At 33.2% G+C, this 19635-nt stretch overlaps 1 protein-coding gene and 1 long non-coding RNA gene across 8 annotated transcripts in view; one reads left to right on the forward strand and one right to left on the reverse strand.

Moving 5' to 3' along the window:
- Positions 1-1443: 1443 nt before the first annotated feature.
- The window catches only part of stat4 (signal transducer and activator of transcription 4), a 50368-nt gene continuing 32176 nt past the window's right edge, over positions 1444-19635 (forward strand). For 5 of the 7 annotated variants that reach the window (XM_087266196.1, XM_087266198.1, XM_087266199.1 and 2 more), the window contains exons 1-4: positions 1444-1749; positions 5131-5265; positions 6700-6835; positions 11263-11361. In XM_087266196.1, coding sequence (XP_087122322.1) covers positions 5138-5265; positions 6700-6835; positions 11263-11361 — 363 coding nt within the window. In that variant the 5' untranslated portion in view covers positions 1444-1749; positions 5131-5137. 7 annotated transcript variants of the gene reach the window in all.
- Positions 15639-17690, reverse strand: LOC137496498 (uncharacterized). The gene is made up of 3 exons (XR_015499794.1): positions 17510-17690; positions 16864-16911; positions 15639-16001 (listed from the first exon to the last, which is right to left on the reverse strand). It is a non-coding gene; the product is annotated as an uncharacterized LOC137496498 (long non-coding RNA).

Raw genomic sequence — 19635 nt, forward strand, 5'->3', positions numbered from 1 at the left:
TGGCATTTCAGTGTGGAGTTTGCACGTTCTCACAGTGTTCGTGTGGGTTTCCTCCATGTGCTCCAGTTTCCCGCACAAGTCCAAAGACATGTGCTATAGGTGAGTTGAATGAGCTAAAATTGTCCGTATTGTATGTGACTAAGCTGAAAAGAAAATGAATGAATAAATGTTTGCATTTACAGTAAAAACTGTAATGTAAGATAAGAATTCATGCACTTATACTGTTAAATCAGCCTGATCTCACGGGAAAACGTAAGTATTTATGTTTTGCCAGTTTAGTGGCTAATTCGTACAAATTCAGTCGTAAAAAATTGTACATTTTAAAAAGGAGGCGTGGCACCTAACCCCACCCCTAAACCCAGCCGTCATTGGGGGATGAGCAAATCGTACTAAAATGTACGAACTAGATCATACGAATTCGTACGAATTAGCCACTAAATGAAAAAGTTACGAATTGCCGTGAGATTGTGTTGTGTTAAATATAGACATACAATATATGAATTGTTTTGTTTTTAAAGAAAATGCACTATGTAATTTAGATGGTAAATTAAGGTTAAAATTTGTTTGTAAAATGTAGCTATGGAAAAACAATTCAGACAAATTTAGTTAAAATTTATTTGGTTAAACTGTGTTCCTAACAAAACTCTAAGCAATTTAAAAAATCTGGATTTTGTTGTTGTTGTAATGATTACTTATGGATAAAAGAAGAAAAAATATATTTTGCATGTGTATATATCTATTGTAAAATATTGTTTGAAATGTGAAGTAAATATGACAACCATCATGTAAATGTTTTTTAAGCAATGCATGTGGTTTTAAAGTTATATTTTCTCATTTAAGAATTTAAGTGTTTTGTTCAAGATGTAGCCTATTTTGAGGTACTTTGACTTAAATGTTGTCTAAGTTGAAATCTGCAGGATAACTAAAATAAAAACTTTTAATTTAATTTTTTTAAGTATAATAGAAATATATAGTACAAATTTAAATATGTAAACATAAATAGTAGATAGTATCTATCTATCTATCTATCTATCTATCTATCTATCTATCTATCTATCTATCTATCTATCTATCTATCTATCTATCTATCTATCTATGTCTGTCATAATCATAAAATTCCCAGCAATGCTTGACGAGACTATGCAAATTAAGCATCACATTTGTCTTGATTTGAAAATGAATTCATCAAACATTTCTTCAGATTTGTTACTGTACACTGCAGGCTATTGTGTTATTAAAATCGTATAAATCTTATCACCGTATACCAGCGTCAATTTCTAAATGATGGCCGAGATTAGGTAATATAGTGAGTAGTTTTGATATTACTGGATAATCCTCTCTGAATATGTGAGTCTGTATAAAATACCCTTTGAGCACACTTGCTGTCAAAGCAGGGGACTTTCCCCTTGTGCTTTTTTACTGCAACGACGTTTCCGTGTTCGCGAAGTGCTCAACATTTCCTTGAAGAACCCACCTGTTTACGCGTTCAATCTCTGGATGAGATATCTGACATTCATGCCCTCGAGGACTTCATTCATGAGAGGAAACGGGACCGTTCAACCTCCTCTAGACTTCTAGGAGCATCTGAAGCGTCTCCGGCCGGGTTTGGGTCTGTCGTCTGTGGGCAAAACTCCTGAGGATCTGCCGCTGGCATAAAAGCGTGGCTGCTGGTTGAGTTGCTTTCAAAACAACAGGTGAAGCAGGAGCATTGAGTGAACTTCTTGGCAGTGTCTCTTAAAAGGGCAACAGGTAACACTAGTTTCGGTTTATATTACTATTAAAGCTATTATTTACTAATTAAACTTATTACTAACTTATAATCTTAACTTTTCCGAATTTTATTGTAACGCAATAATGTGATGGCTAGCTTTTGTAAAGCTGTTTTGAAACAATAATTATTTTGAAAAGCTCACAGATAAACTTGAATTTAATTAAAATTACAAACGAAATAATTTACATGAGTATTTGAATTATTTATGATTATTATAATGCACTGAGAATTTTGATTTATCAACTGTGTAAACTGTTGTACAATTGTTTTGTGTCTCAGACTGTATAACAATAACATACACTGTAAAAAATATGATCAATTAGTCCTTACAGCATATGTTTTAAGGTCATAGTAACTTATTAAACTAAGTTATAACAACTTAATTTTCTAAATTACACAAGCAGTTTAACATGATATACGTTCAATGGATTCATAAGGTTAATTTGATTCATTTAAAAAATTTAAGGCAAGTTTTTTTTACAGTGTAGCCTCTCACGACATTGATATAGTTTCCAAAGGAACACTTTACAATAAGTTTGTATTAGTTGATGTATTTTGTAACATGATCAAACAATGAACAATACATTTGGTATTTCTTCATCTTTGTCAATGTTAGTTATTGGTAATAAAGTTGTTCATTGTTAATTCATGTGTATAACTCTCAGTGCATTAACTAATGTTAACAATTTTAATAATGTATAGGGCTGGGCGATATGGCAAAAATGTAATCTTGATTATTATTTTCCATATTCATCGATAGCGTTATATATTTCAATATAAGTTGTTATTGCCAAGTTCCAGATTTAAGAGAGTACCCCAAAAATGACTAAAGCCTTAAAAATTAGAGGGTCCATTAAATGGCATAACATTTTTGTCAAATAAATTTACGGTGCCGAAAATTCGGTGCATCTCTAATGTTAACAAGCTTTCAGATTCCCGTTGTTGCACATTTCTGCTGTGTGATTGGCTCTTAGATCAATATAGAGAATTGACAAAAATTGTATCGTGATTTGATATAATATAATTTATCGCAGCTCTAGCATTAGTAAATGTTGAACTATGATTAATAAATTAGTTCATAATTAGTTAATGTTAGTCAGTAAGTACATTATCTAACATTAACTAATGAAACCTTATTGTAAAGTTTGACAGATATTGATGACTCTTTCTTGAACTGTAAATTAGTTGTAAACCAAGCATAATAAACTGTACAACTAAAAGAAACACATAGTCTAAAGGTGTAAAATGTTGTTCACAATAACAATATATATATATATATATATATATATATATATATATATATATATATATATATATATATATATATATATATATATATATATATATGTATATATATATGTATATATATATGTATATATATATATATATATATATATATATATATATATATATATATATATATACATATACAGTTTTTTTCTTGTATCACTCATTCTCCTTTTCTAAATTTTATCTTAATGCAAAATAATAATAACATGTAAAGCATATTGTATAACCTTGTAAAAAATTTTAAATGATTTGTTTTCTTAAAATGAATTCACAACTAAAAGTAATAAATTAACATTTTAAAAAAAAAAACTATATCTTTACTGATTTGACTGCTGGACTGGTCCAAGATTGAGAGTGGGGGATACAAATTAAAATTCTTAGATCCTCACCATACAAAATATGATAGAAAACAATGTTAAATATAATTTATATGTATAATTTATACTTCTATGTATTTATTTGGGGGCCCTTAGATTTCCTAAGGCCCTAAGGGGTTGCTTACCTTGCTTATTGGTTAAAGTTGTCCCTGATCCCAGCATTTTTAACACCATTTCAATTGGAAGTATATTGACATATAAAGTAGTACATGAATAATTCATGCATTTCCATTAAACCAACTAAATTGTCTTTTCAGTGTAACAGTACTTTCTAATCCAAAAATTACTTTCAGGGATATTTCTCACAACAATCATTTGATGAGTTAAAGGGCATCTGTTATGCAAAAATTCCTTTCATAAGGGGTTTAAGCACTTGCTGTGTGGCAATAGTGTGTGAATATAGCCAGTTTCTAATGGTAAAAATTAATGAGTTATATTTTTCATAATCACCCTTACTTAAAAACAGTCTGCAGAAACACTTTGATTGACATACTCCCATTGTTTGTGTCATCAGAGGAAAGCCCCACCTATTAGTGATTAGATCTCTCCTTCATTAGCGTAGACAGGGAGAAGCAGCCGTCCGCCATTAGTTTTAGGGCAGTACCTGCTAATGTTAATTTCGAAAAGAGGGCTGAGAGCACACTTTTATTTGAATTTAAAGTATCAGACACCAAAAAGGGCAGAGTTAAAAATCACTTGTTTGGTATTTTGAGCTGAAACTTCACATAGACACTCTAGAAACATCATAGACTTACAGTGTTTTTACACCTTGTAAAATTGGGCATAATAGGTCCCTTTTTAAAGACATATTTAATAATTAAAAATATAACTGTCATGTGATGGAGGTTTATTATGAGAATGGTCAGGCAATCAATGGTCAAAACATGCAGGGAATCCAGAGTCGTGGTCCATAAACAGGCGAATGGTCAGTACTGGCAGCAAGCCATGTAAACAGAAATAAGCAAGCGTCAAAAACAGCAACGCAAGGCAAAGTAAACGCGTTATAATGTTCACAAAACAGTATAACAAGACTCAACAACTGGTGTGTGTGTGTCTGTGCTGCTTTTAAAGTCCATGTAATCAGTTCTGAACAACTTCATTGTGTATCAGCAATCAGCAGCAAACCGAAACAGGTGTAAGTGTGTGGTGCATGACAGGATTTGTAGTCCATATGGTGACAGATTTCTAGTCCTGATGGAAAGCGAATGACTCCCAGCCATCTACAAGCCTGGATTGCTGCTGGTGATTGTGACAATAATGCAATTCATATGACCACTTATAATTTTATGTATTTTAATATAAGAGGGATATTACACTGAATGATGATGGACCATTTATACTTCACACGTATTTTGATATTTTATTTAAAAAAGACTTTTAAAACAATTTAAAACAATAAATTAGACACTTTTACTTGCATTTGTTTTGTATAATAATCATCTCTATTTTGCTTTTAGAATTATTAGAGTAGGCCAGTTCTGTCATTTCACAAACACATCCAAAAAGAACGGTTTAATTTTGCACGGTCAACCTAAAAAAAGATTGTAACCTCAACAAGACTGTAACCTCAAGAAGGTTAAGGTGGATGATGCTCATGTATGATAGTGGTTTGGTTATTTCTTATCACATAACTGACTCTCTGAAGGCACTGTTGCTTTGTTATGACTACAATATAGTATGTTTCTTTTCCAGCATCACCATGAGTCAGTGGAAGCAAGTTCAGCAACTGGATATTAAGTTCCTCGAACAGGTGGATTATTTTTACGATGACAATTTTCCAATGGAGCTGAGACAAGTGCTGGCTAACTGGATTGAAAGCCAGGATTGGTATGTGGTTTATTGATCATAATTTGCACGTTTATCAAATCTCACTTTCAATTTGTGGCCCTATAAAATGATAGAAAATACACAAATCTCACACTTTTAACAATTGTCTGTATAATTTACAGTAACTTACTGGCACAGTTTGCCAACAATTTACTGTAAACCAAACTTACAGCAAAAATACTGTATTAATATTTATAGTACCGTTTGTTTTTCTGTACATGTTTTTACAGTATTTTACAGTATATCTTTACTTCTTCAGGCTTCTCATATTTTTTTACTGTTATATTTTCTAATATTTTGTTTAACAGCAAATTAAAAATAATGTTTTAATGGCAATAATTTTCTTATATTTTTTACAATGCAACTTTGAGATACAGAAAAATACTGCAAAACTCTCATACAGTGAAATACCATTCATATTACAGTTAAATCCCCCTTTAACTGCCCCACCAAGAAAATAAATTTGTATTGCAATTAGGAATGGGATGATAACCGTTTTCAAGGTATACGGCGGTTTGGAAAAGTCAAGGTTTTAAAACCGCCAACATTTTCTGCTATACCTTTCCTATGGTGTATGTAAGATTTCTTTATTTATGTTTTTACAACAGTATCTCCGGCAGAAAAGATATCCAAAGATGCCGTTTTAAATTGTAAAGAAATCAGTGTTTTTGAAAGTAACGAAGACAGCAGAAGTCAATAATTTATTTGAATTATTTAACCTGTTTACCTCACCAAAATATTTTAAATGTTTTTCAAAATAAAATAGATTGTGTTCAAAGGGGAAATAAGCTTTAGTTAAAAGGTTTTTTTAAAAGTTAAGCTTTTTAAAAAGACATTTTAAAGCAGTAGTCACAATACCGTGAAACCGTGATATTTTTATCCAAAGTTATCATACTGCAGAATCTTATACCTGCCCATGCCTAATTGCATTTCTTAACTCCTAATGTCGCTAGTTGCATTTTTTTTCTCAACAATCCCATAATTTCTAAAGTATTAACCTCTACCAAATGGTTGATATGTTGGTTTATGCTAAAATACATGAATTACATTATATATTTTCATATACTATGAAAAATCTGAAAATATTAGGTGTAAGACCAATTTATTTTAAACAAACATTTTCAAAATAAAATCATGTTTGAACACTAAATCATCTTTAATTTTTCAGGTATGCATTAAAATATTTCCGATTCTCATTTAACATGTTATCTTGTTGTTTATATTTACAAATAAACCAAAATCAAGTGTAATAATGCAACAGGATTATGTTTGATGTTTTATTTTTTGTAAACCAACAATGTTGTGTAGTGTAAACCATTATTTAAAACAGCCAAAACATGGTCAACCATTTAGTAGAGCAGGCAGTTACAGGACTACTGTGTAATGGAAAAGTCAATACCTCGTCCTAAAGCATTTCTGTGTTTATCGGCTCAGGGAAACGGCATCAAACCATGAATCTATGGCTACTGTACTCTTCAATAACTTCCTCATTCAGCTGGAGAGACAGTGCTCTCAGGAGCAGAACTTTCTTCACAGACACAACCTGAAGAGAATATTTCATCAGATACAGGTAACATATGCCTTAACACATCTTATACATAACTGAGCGGTGAAAGCTGTTTTTATTTGCACTCTGAATGAGCGTTGCCTATCAAAAGCAGTGTTTCAGATAGTGATGCCACCGTGTGTATTTTTAGACCCCTGCTCTTTGTGTACTTGACAAAGAGAAGTGAGAGGAAAGCAAAGCGCACATAATGTCCTTGTGAATGACCCCGTGACTGTTTATCTGACCAATGCACAACTGAATGAATTTGATTACTTATATATAATACAATTAATTTAAAGGTATATTTCACCCCCCAAATTTTTATTTACTCATTATTTACATTCCCTCAAGTGGATCCAAAGTTTCTTTCTTCATGTTAACCACAAGATATTTTGAGGAAAACTGAAAACCTGTAACCATTGACTTCCATAGTAAAAAAACAAATACTGTTTAAATCAATGGTTACAGGTTTCCAACATTTTTCAAAGTATCTTCTTTTGTGTTCAACAAAAGAAAGAAGCTCATTAAGGTTTGAATTAAGTAAAGGGTTAGTAAACGCTTTATTCTTGGCTGAACTATCCCTTTAATACTGACATTAATAGTGCTAGTCAACAAGCTAATAACAGCTCTCTGTTGTAATTTATACGTGATGTACAGTAAGTGTGAATAATTTTACGTGCTGTTTTGAATGGGGTAGTGTAAGTGGGATCTTGTGAACTCAGGTGTGGTTTTTGCTAAACTTCATTGACTTGGGTGGAAACAGTCCTGACCAATAGTTTGCACCGAGGCCACCGAGTTTACCACATTCAGATAGGAAGCATATTTATGAGCAGTCTGTAAACAATGGCTGACATAAAACATACTATTTTGATATGCTAGCTGCAGTGACAAAGTTGTTGTTAGTTCATGTCAATGTTGTTGGGTGTAATTAGTTTCCAAGTTACTTATTACTGTAATTAAATTACCTTTCTACTAAAAAAGTAAAGTACGGGATTACTTTTAATTTCAGGTAATGTAATTACAGTTACTTATAGTGTGCTTGTCGGGCGACGTGGTGGCTCAGTGGTTAGCACTGTCACCTCACAGCAAGAAGGTCGCTGGTTCAAGTCCCAACTGGGTCAGTTGGCGTTTCTGGGTTTCCTCTGGGTGCTCCGGTTATTTCCCCACAGTCCAGAGAAATGCGGTATAGGTGAATTGCAGTTAAATCTTATGAGATGTGTGAAAATGAGAGTGTATAGATGTTTCCCAGTACTGGGTTGCAGCTGGAAGGGCATCAAAACATATGCTGGATAAGTTGTTGGTTCATTCTGCTGGTGAATAAAGGGACTAAGCCTGAGGAAAATAAATTAACGAATAAGGTGCTTGCCTTAAATACTGTACTTAAAATGAACGGTTATGTATAAACCAATTTAGAAAAGCAGATTATTTGTATTTTTATTATACAAGTAAATTTTGCAGAACTATGGACAGGAGTGGATTTAACCAGTAAGCGAGGTAAGCAGCTGCTTAGGGCCCCTGGAAATCTGGGGCCCCCAATAAATATCTAGAAGTATAAATTGTACCTATAAAATATATATAGCATTGTTTTCTGTCATATTGTGTGTAGTGAGACTCAAACAAATACTATTTTTATGTGATTAAATATTATGTAATGTAAAATAAAATACAATATAATATTATTAAGCAGCGTGGTGGCGAAGTGGGTAGTTTCTGATTTTTGTTTCTGACTATTCTGGTCTATCACCTTAGGATATTTTCCTTTTTGTGCTGCTAGTCTGACTGTTTAAAAATTACATTTTGTTTAAGTCTGTAATGTTTTAGTTGTGAGAATGCAAATGAATTAAAACTGTGAAGCTGATCCACAGTGTATTCTCCATGCAGCACTGAAGTTATTCACCTTATTCGTTGCATACGAGCGGTGCAGCCATTTGAATCTTTTTAGCTTGAGACTTCCAGTCTCATTCACTTCCATTCATTTTTAGATGTTAAAAACAGCTTGTTATGCTTCTTGATGTTGCAAACTGATATTTTTGTATTATGTGATTCTGCTTTGTCTGTATAGTCATGAACACACTTGTTTGCAGAGCAAGTAGTTTGACTGTTTTCTGCGGTTTATTATTCCTAGTCATTTCTCCCATAGACAACTGAATCGGAAGTTCGCACATCCGCGTTAAGGAATATGGTCAATAAGGGCATTAATGGAAGCATTTAAAATGTTCTTTGGAATAGTAACTTAAAAATAACTTTTAACAGCAATGCGCTACATTTTGGTATGTTTAATCAATAAAGTAAATGAGTTACTTTTTGAATGAAGTAACTAGTAACTGTAATTAGTTACTGTTTTTCAGTAACTAGCACATCACTGCTTGTCAATATGTGAATTGTGATTCCATTTGTTTTTCTCTTTGACTCAAATTTAAATTCTATTGTTACTCATGGAGTAATTAAGTTACTTTTGATACAAAGTAATAATAAAAGTAATTTAAATACAATTTTAATGATGTGATTAGTAATTAAATCCTTTTTTGGAGTAAATACCCAACTCTAGTTAACCCAAAAAAAAAACTAAAACCCAAACATAAAAACCAAAACCAAAACTTCCTGAACATAACACCTAAATTCACTGATAAAATCTGACTGGCTGAACTCTCTATGTATTTTCAACTGCATTCAGTTATTTGCTGTAATTTCATGAGTGGGAGCTGTGGGGATTTCTCAAAACATAAATCTTTTACAGATGCATCTTTACTAGAAACCTTCACAGATGCATCAAATGTCAGGAGTTTCACGCGGTTAAAAAAATTACGTAAAGCTGTCTGCAGCTGGTGTTGTATGCCAACCCTAAACACAAAAAATGACAGAGTGTGTGGGAGATTGCAATTATTTAGGACGACTGCAAAAACTTTTTTCTTCTGGAAATATCTGTCTGAATACTGCATGAAAAAAAAGCACCTAGAGCAAACACCCACAATAATGTTTAAAAAGCAGACGGAGAGTTCAGAGACAGATGATTGTTATTTTCCATAATAACACATGTGTCATTTAAAATACTCAAAAGCTTTTTGAGCCAAGGTGCTTCAAGGAAAATGAAAGCGCACTCATTTAAAGCCATTAATATGATGAATATACCTAAAATAAAAACTATTTTTCCTTTTTCAAATGAAGCATGAGGTATTTAGCCATGATTTATTAGGTTGGACATTTATTATGATTGTTTTTTTTTTTGTGTGTGTGTGTGTGTGTGTGTGTGTTATGGGATTAAATGTCTCTGACATCAGTGATGAATCAACATGAATCACTCCTTATGAAAACATAAGAACTTTAACAATGAACTGTTATCAATCAAAATGATTCCACTCCTTGTAATGCCACATTCCTCTTGATGCTCGATTCCTGTAAATGGTAGCGAGTTTTTACCGTCAGCTAAAATTCTTTAGAATTTTGATTTCCGTCTTAACAGTGTGGTTGCTTTCATTTTAATGGGGATGCTAAAAAGAGAGACAAAAGCATTTTGAACATCTGACAGAAGCAAGTGACAGCAAGATCAAGGCTTTTAATGCCGAAGTTGCTTTAAATATGTCATTTTAATGCAGGTTGAATGATAAATTCTTTGAATGCATAAATATGTAATATTCTTTATGCATATATACATGGCGACGTAGTGGGTTGCACGTTTGCCTCACTGCAAGAAGGTCGCTGGTTCGATCCTCGGCTCAGTTGGCGTTTCTGTGTGGAGTTTGCATGTTCTCCCTGCGTTCGCGTGGGTTTCCTCCGAGTACTCCGGTTTCCCCCCACAGTCCAAACACATGCGGTACAGGTGAATTGGGTAGGCTAAATTGTCCGTAGTGTATGAGTGTGTGTGTATGTGTGGATGTTTCCCAGAGATGGGTTGCGGCTGGAAGGGCATCCGCTGCGTAAAAACTTGCTGGATAATTTGGTGGTTCATTCTGCTGTGGCGACCCCAGATTAATAAAGGGACTAAGCCGACAAGAAAATGAAATGAACATACATACATACATATACAATATAACACACAATATTTTCAACAGTAATATAATTTTAAAATGTAATGTAAATATTTTATTAAATGTAAAATATTTTTAAATTGGACACCTAAATATATTCCATGCATACACAGGTCACTTTGTGTATAATGATGTGTATTTTGCTGGTCTTAAAAGTCTTTCGTTTCCTTAATACCCATGCAGTTTTTAGAAATGAAAGTCGGCAAATGATACTGTAGATCTTTTCTAGCTTGTAAACCTCTTTATAACACCAGCAGACCTCAGTGTATAGGGATTTTACTACTTTTTCCTCCCTGAATCCACCACAGAAGTCCTCTCAATTGCATTAAAATGCTCTAGATTTATTTTAACCAGTGTATGTTAGGATGCGGATACAATTCCTGCTTTCACATTATCCAGTAAATGTTATTTCTTCTATTCTCCCAGGTGAAATACAAAGCAAATCCTCTCCAAATGGCTGCAGTCATCTGTAACTGCCTGAGAGAAGAAAGACGCATCTTGTCCACAGCCAGCATGCAGGAACAGGTACTGCCAAACACGCGACAAACAACATGCAAAAACCACAAGTACCCCATGCTGCTGTTGTTAACCAAGCTTCAGAGTTTTGCACTCGGTCTGACCTTTAGCTCAAACTACTGTAGTCACCCTTGCTTGGTGTTACAAATAAACGTATTAATATTTTGGCAGCAGTTTATTTTCTGTGTTGCTGGCTATAATTAACTTTGCAACTACGTATCAACTGTCTGCTTCATATCTGCTTAAAGTTTATTTTGATACTCCACCAATAGACATTTTAATTACTAGAAATAACTTTGGAAGAACAGTTGAAGTCAGAATTATTAGCCCCATTTCTGTTTAACGGAGAAAAGATTTTTTCAGCACATTTCTAAACATAAAAGTTTTAATAACTCATCTCTAATAACTGATTTATTTTATCTTTGCCATGATGACAGTCAATATTATTTGACTAGATATTTTTCAAGACACTTCTATACAGCTTAAAGCGACATTTAAAGGCTTAACTTAGGTTAACTAGGCAGGTTAGGGTAATTAGGCAAGATATTGTATAACGATGCTTTGTTCTGTAGATTATTGAAATAAATATAGCTTAAAGGGGCTAAAAGTTTTGTCCCTAAACTGCTTTTTGTAACCACGGGGAGTGACACATACAACTGAGGTAAGATCCACAATGCAGGTTTATTTGTCGTCAGGCAAGCAATGGTCAATACAGGTACAAACGGGTATGTGAAGGCTGTCCACAATTGTAATCAGTAACAGGCGAAAGGTCAAAAGGCAGGCGGCAGACAAAGTCAAGGATGCTAAGAAGGCTAAGCTTGGTACACAGGATAACAAGACTGGGAAACGCATTGTAGTGTTACTTACAGTGAACAAGACTCTGCAACTGAATGAGTGTGTGTGCTGCTTAAATACTGTGTGCAATCAGTCTCTGACAATCCTCAGGTGGTGCTAGTGTAATCAGTCTAGATGAGAAAGCATGTGTGCCTGGGTGAAGTGCATTGGCTGTTTCTCAATTCCAAGAACGCAGAGAACGGACTTGTGTTCTTGTGGAGAGCGGTCTTGACAGGTGTCCTCGGAAGAACGAACTCAGGAGACCGCGAGGGCAGAGAATGCATCCTTTGAGAAATGGGATGCTGCGTTCTTCCTGATGGTCACGTGACCTTCATGCGTTTTAAATGGAAATTCTTTAAACATTACAGCATTCATACAACGATTTATTGTTTCCCCCTATTCAAAATATATACTTTGCATAAAAACGTTATCAATATACTCTGCACAATATAAATAAAACAAATTTTAATATGAATTTCAGCAAACAAACACCCTTAATGTGTTTATTCCTTTATTAAGATATTCATGTTAATGTTTACTTTCACCGTTTCATTTAGGGAAACTCCTGAGGTAAATAAGTGATATCTCTGAACTTTAATAATAAATCTAAATAAAATGCAGCGCTTCCCACCTCCAGTCGCAATGACTTCTGGGACTTCCAGAGCGAGTTCGGTGCTCAAGTCTGCATTAGTGCGTCCTCGATATCAAGAACACATCCGGGAAGTTTCACGCGTCCTCCGTATTTGCGGTCTTGAGTATTGGAACTGAACTTAGGCAGCTGATTATGACGTTGCACGAGAACACGAGGATGCAAGACTGCTGAAGAACGCATATTGAGAAACAGCCCATGTATGCAGTTGTAGTCCATAAACTGGCGGATTTGTAATTAGAATGAGATATAATGTTTTTCAGCGACCTCTGGTGGTTGGAGGTCGCTGGTGATTGTGACACTTTTATTCTAATAAAATTCTAATATTCTAAAAAACAACAACAAAAAAAAAAGAATTTCTCCAGAAGAAAATATTATTAGACATACTGTGAAAATTTCCTTGCTCTGTTAAACATCATTTGGAAAATATTTAAAAAAGAAGAAAAAAATAGGAAGGGGGCTAATAATTCTGACTTCAACTGTATATATATTACTTAGTATTTGTTATACCAGAGGTGGCCAACCCGGTTCCTGGAGAGCCACCTTCCTGCAGATTTCAGTTGCTACCCATATCAAACACACCTGAACCAATTAATTAGGACCTGAACACCACGTGATAATTACAGGCAGGTGTGTTTGATATGGGTTGCAACTGATATCTGCAGGAAGGTGGCTCTCCAGGAACAGGGTTGGCCACCCCTGTGTTATACCAACCCTAACCAAACAGTCTACTAATACTCTTGTAGTACTGTAATGTGAGTTACAGTAGTTGACATGTAGATTTTAAGTAAATAGAATGTGACCATCGACATACAGAGGGCGACAGTTCAATATGACCATTACCGCCAACGTGATGCCGCTGCAGGACACTGGGATTAAGAACACGTTTGTTGGTGTAAAAGCAGATTGCGACTATGCCACCAGGGGGCACAAAGGGACTGGATGTGAACGACAGAAATATACCAGGCCCTTAGCCAGCCTGTTCAAAACGGTAGTTCTTTTTTCTACAGAAGTAGACCTTAATGCAGTTATTGGCCTCATTTTCTATTTAATTATGAAGGTTGAATACTGCCTTTTAGTGACATTTTAAACACAATTTTTTGCTGGATTAGCTTGTCAGATGGTCATCAAAACCACAAGTTTTGATGTACCAAAAACATTTCCTAAAAGTTTAAAATAAAGAAATATGAAAATAATATTTATTTTATCGTGTAACAAAGAAAATATATATATATATATATTAGGCAAATAACAAACTGGCCAGCACATTCAACTGTTAGTCAGATTTTGGGATGCTGAATATGGAAGTCACACAACAGCAACAGCCGACACAGGATTCCGCTTGGTCTTAAAGCCTTCTTCGATGGGTTATTGTCATAGGAATTTTTTTTTTCAATTTATGATGGCTTAGCAGTCAAAATAGGACGAATGAGCTTTTGTATGATACAAATTCTGGACTTTTGTCAGTTAGGGATTGGTCGAACCCCCCCCTGGCTGCGGGCCTGTTTACAGTAGCTGTAAATACTCTGCTACTTGTAAATGAAAATACAATAATGAAACAAAGCATTAATTCCTTCATAAAGTATTAAAAACTTGGTAACAAGCTTTATTATCATTGTAAACTTTTAAGTGCAAAGAGGAAAACTAACTAAACAAGGCAAACTTTGGAAACAAAAAATAAATAAATAAAAATAAAGACAGCTAAAATGAAAGTACAATATAAATAAACGAATAAACAAAATAAATAAAAAATAAAATAAACAATTAAATAATTAATAAAGTTAAATACATAATAAATATAAACAAACAAACAAATAAATAAAAATAATTTAATAATTAAATAAATAAAAATTAATTAACAAATTAATAAAAATAAATATATAAATATAAATAAATAAATAAGCAAACAAATTAATAAATTAATTAATAAAAAAAAATAAAATTGATAAATTAAAATAAATAAATAAATTAAATTAAATAAATACATTTTTAAAAAAGTGTTTAGAGAGATGTACAGTTTTTAATATTTTAAAGTGAGGACCAAGACAGGTAATAAATAAGCTTTTTCATTTACAGATTTCATTTATATTTTCTTTGTTGATTATATTTTACTTTTTCATTTTATGTCTTAATTATTGTACATAAATAATAAATTAATAATTAAATAGGCCTAAATAATTATTTTTTAAAGACATTACCATCGAAAACGGAGAAAAGGTCCAGCGCATGGTCTAAAGGGCTCTTAAAATTGAATGCTACTTCATCAAAAGAATAAAAATAAATTGACCTACTTCAAGCAGAACTCTGAAACTATAATAAAAATAATTTAGCTGCAGGACACACTGTAAAAAATGTTACTTAGATCTAACTTATAAAAAGTGAGGCAAGTGGTTGCATCGGACGTTTTAGGTTGATTCAACTTCCAGCCTTTTTTAAGTATTTTAAACACTAAAACATTGCTTAAAACAAATGCAATAAAATTAAGTTGAGCCAACTAATATTTCTAAAATTACTCAAATCAGATAAACTTACTTTTTTTGTTAAACTTAACTTACTTATACATTGCTATATGTTGACTGTACTCATTTTAATTAAGTATTATGAACTTAATGATCTAAATAAAATTAACCATGCATATGTCATTTAAAACTAATTTAATTGACTTCTGGCTGTAACCTCAGAAAATAAATCTTCGTTTCTATATTGTAAGCACAATATACACTAGTAAAAACAGATAAACAGACTTTCCTGTCAATAACAATTAAATAAGAATGGGAAGATGGATTAAAGACCATAACATGTATTCAATATCAATCGATGTTCCTTTTAATAGTGACTACAAAATAGGCCATTAATGTGGCTACACATACACAATACATAAATAAAAACATTAATAATACCAGATCCTATTGAGAAATCATCCAAGGCAACTCAGTGAGGAGATTTGCATATTTTGATGAAGATTTAGGATGCATAATGTCCAGTCCCACAAAGAGTCTCTAATATATCTCAAATGTATACAGTTTTGATGGATACTTGAAGTCGAGGACATCGGTAAGTCCAAACAGGAGCCATCATGCATTTGACTATGATAATCCAAACTGTGTTGGGCTGATGGCAAATTTTTCCCGTGGGCAGCCGCATGCACCTCTGATTCCTCACAACTCTATTGGTAGAGACAAAAAGAAACAGGAGTTCAGGTGGTTGCTACCAAACAACATTAAATAGCTAAATACTGAATAGGAAATAACTACAAGTGAAGTTACAAAAGTCCAGTGAGAATGATGCATGGATGAAACACCTTAGTTTATCAGTTAAAAATTACCTTAGTTAAAATTACCTAACTTCTATTTAAAAAATAAAAAAAGGTTATAGAGGTTGTGTAATTACATTATTCCAGGTGTTTTTAGTTATCAAATTTTAAAGAAAACATTTTACTCAGTGTAACAGTGCATGTCATTGTGTTTTCCTGTCAATCAAAGAATTGTTAAAATTTAGGTATTACATTTTTTGTTTATTTTGGCAACTTATAAAGCATAAGAATGTGTATTTAATTTAGATATTAAAACTGTTTGAAAATGGCTATATGAAAATTATAGAATACAAATTCTATAATTTAATTGTCATCTTCATTTTGCACCAAACTTTGCACGTCATAATACAAATTTTATTAAATAAATAAATACATTGCCATTTTACACATTACATTAAGGTTTACATTAAATTTTTGCTAAAGCTACATTTAATTGACTTTTTCTTCAAATTTAATGTCACTGGCAAATGACAGTTCAGTGATTCAGTGTTATCAGTTAGCTATATTGAAAGACTACATGCATTAGGATATTTTTATACTGTTTTTACTGTTGCACACATAATATCTGTGTAAAAAAACAGTAAAAAATTACTGTTGCACTTCAGATATCAAATGTAAGTTAATTCTATGGAGCCCACTATTGTTTGCAATTTTACCAATGTTTTACTTGCCTGCAAATAATTATAGCTGTAGTTGTATCTAATGTTTTTCTTACCTGGATGTGAAGTTTGAAGATCCACAGGTAACAAAATCACTTTGGTATCTAAAGACCAAGAACATGCATTTTAGAATGAGGTGCATACAGTTTAAATGGTTCTGTAAACATCAGTAGTAAATGTAATTTAAGTTAAAATAAATTGTAAATCTGTAATTTATTCACTGCAGCATTAAAAAAAACTTATGGACTAAATCTCTAAAACACAAACTTTAAGTTATACTTTCTCTTACGTTAAACACAAACTACTTAACTGTTGCATACGTTTCTGCATTTAATATCCATCCTTAATGTGCTGCTATAACTTAGGTGAGCTAACTTTAGCTAAGTTAGCGCTAGCAAACTGAACCCCCACACCCCGACCGCCCACCAGTGACCTTGTTAATCGGTTCTGCAACGTTAGTTATACCTACTAAGTGTTTTAAAACTACTTTCACTATTTTTTCTCAATAATATCACTTTTAATCATTAGCATAAACTAGCGTTGGTTAGCGTTAGCCAACTTAGCTTTCCATGTGAGAGCAATCTAACTGTTAACATACCTGAGGCTACAGTACAATTTACAAAGCTAAAACCTCACCTGCCTAGCGAAGACAGCAGTTTTGCATGACTTTACAATTATCATTCGGCTAAATTTGCAACTTACCGTGTTAATCAGATCCGCTGCTGGGAGCAGTTAATGTCGACCATTGCAGAAGCTGCGTCTGCCTGCTAAATCCCGGGCAATGAAAAAGGAGTCACGCCAAACTTCTTCTTCTTCTTGTGTGTTTTATGGCGGTTGGCAACCAGCTTTTGGTGCATTACCGCCACCATCTGGATTGGAGTGTGGATCCGGAGTTAACTAAACCATGTTTTATAGTTAAACAAAGCCCAACCATAAAAATCACAAAAAAAAAAAAAAAACCCAAAAAAAAAAAATTTAAAATCAAATTTTTATTTCTTTTTCCTATACATATAAATAAATTACTAAATGTCCCAAACTTTGATATTTCTTTCTCTATAATACCTCTATATGATATAGATAACTTTTCATCTAAATACTAAATTCTATTAATCAACCCTGTGTCTTTCAAATAGTTATAAACATATCTAAAACATACATCACCCGTGCTCAACTTTAGTATGTTCTTTATGTTAGGTTCCACTTGTTTTTCCTGTAACTGTGTGAATAATATATTTCTTTCTGTCTGATATATTGGGCAGTGCATTAATACATGTTCTACAGTTTCCTGGTTGTTACATTCACACATCCCATCTGCATGTTTGTTGATCATATGTAGTGTGCTATTGAGTGATGTGTGATTAAATCTCATTCTTGAGAACTTGTCTTCTTCCTTTTTGTTTTTCCTTGTTTCCCTACCTTTCCCAACTATGTTCTGTATGGTGTAATATTGACGTCCTGTACTCCCATTATTCCATATATGTTGCCATTTTCCTAATATTTTGGTTTTAACTATACTTTTGATTTCTGACTTGCTGTATTTGATGTCCATGTCTATCATAGTTTGCTGTGCTGCTTGTTTAGCCAACTTGTCTGCCATCTCATTTCCACTAACCCCTATGTGCGCTGGTACCCACAATAATGAAATGATAACTCCTGATTTAATGATATTATTTCCCAACTGTACTATTTCATATATTATGTCCTGCCGTGATTCTGATACTACATTTTTAATACTTATGAGTGCTGAACTTGAATCAGACGCAATGACTGCTTTAATTGGTTTATTGTCCTCTACCCACTTTAGAGCCAACCATATCGCTACCAATTCTGCTGTATAAACTGCTAAATTATTATTAATTCTTTTTGTAACTTCAATTTTTAACTTTGGAATACTGAATGACACTCCTACCCTTTGTCCAATTCTTGATGCATCTGTGTATATTTCAGTTGTTTCACTGTATTTTTCTCTTATATAATTTTCCACTTGTTTGCTGTCAATCTCATTTTCTTGTTTTTCTTTCATTATTTCAAAATCAACTTCCAAGTCATCAAGCAGCCATGTGGGAACTACTGGAAATACTATAGTGGGCGAAATTTTTATTGTATCTATTTCCATATCATTTATTTTTTGTTGTATTGTCCATCCATACCCTTTAATGCCCCGTTTCTCTCGTTCTTGGCATTGCATCAGAACTGTCTGTGCTATGTGATTTTCATTATGGCCTTTCAAGTTCGCCCAGTATACTACCTCCAGCTGATCTCTCCTAAGGTGTAGAGGCATCTCTCCCATTTCAACCTGTAATGCTGCTACCGGTGTGGTTTTCATGGCTCCACAGCATACTCTTAATGCTTGGTTTTGGATTACATCTAGCTGTTTTAATGTTGTATTAGCAGCTGATCCATACACCATACATCCATAATCGATCACTGATCTTATCAACCCTGTATAAATTGATTTTAATGCCACTCTACTAGCACCCCAGTCTACACCACATAGGCACCTCATTACATTTAACACTCTTTTACATTTATCCACCATTTTACTAATATGTGTGTTCCATGTAAGTCTCCTATCAAACCACACTCCCAGATATTTAAAAGATTCAACATTCTCCAAATCTTTACCTCCCAATTTCAATTTTAAATCCTCTCTTATTTTCTTTTTGGTAAATAACATGGCTTTAGTTTTTTCTTGAGATATTCTAAATCCCCACTTAACTGTCCATTCCTGCACTGTATTTAATATCTGTTGCATTTTCTTCATTATAAATGTTATGTTTCTCCCTCTTTTCCAAATCGCACCATCATCAGCAAATAATGCAACTCCT

This window comes from Danio rerio, chromosome 9 (genome assembly GCF_052040795.2).
Source record: "Danio rerio strain M-AB ecotype USA chromosome 9, GRCz13ab, whole genome shotgun sequence".
NCBI lineage: Eukaryota > Metazoa > Chordata > Actinopteri > Cypriniformes > Danionidae > Danio > Danio rerio.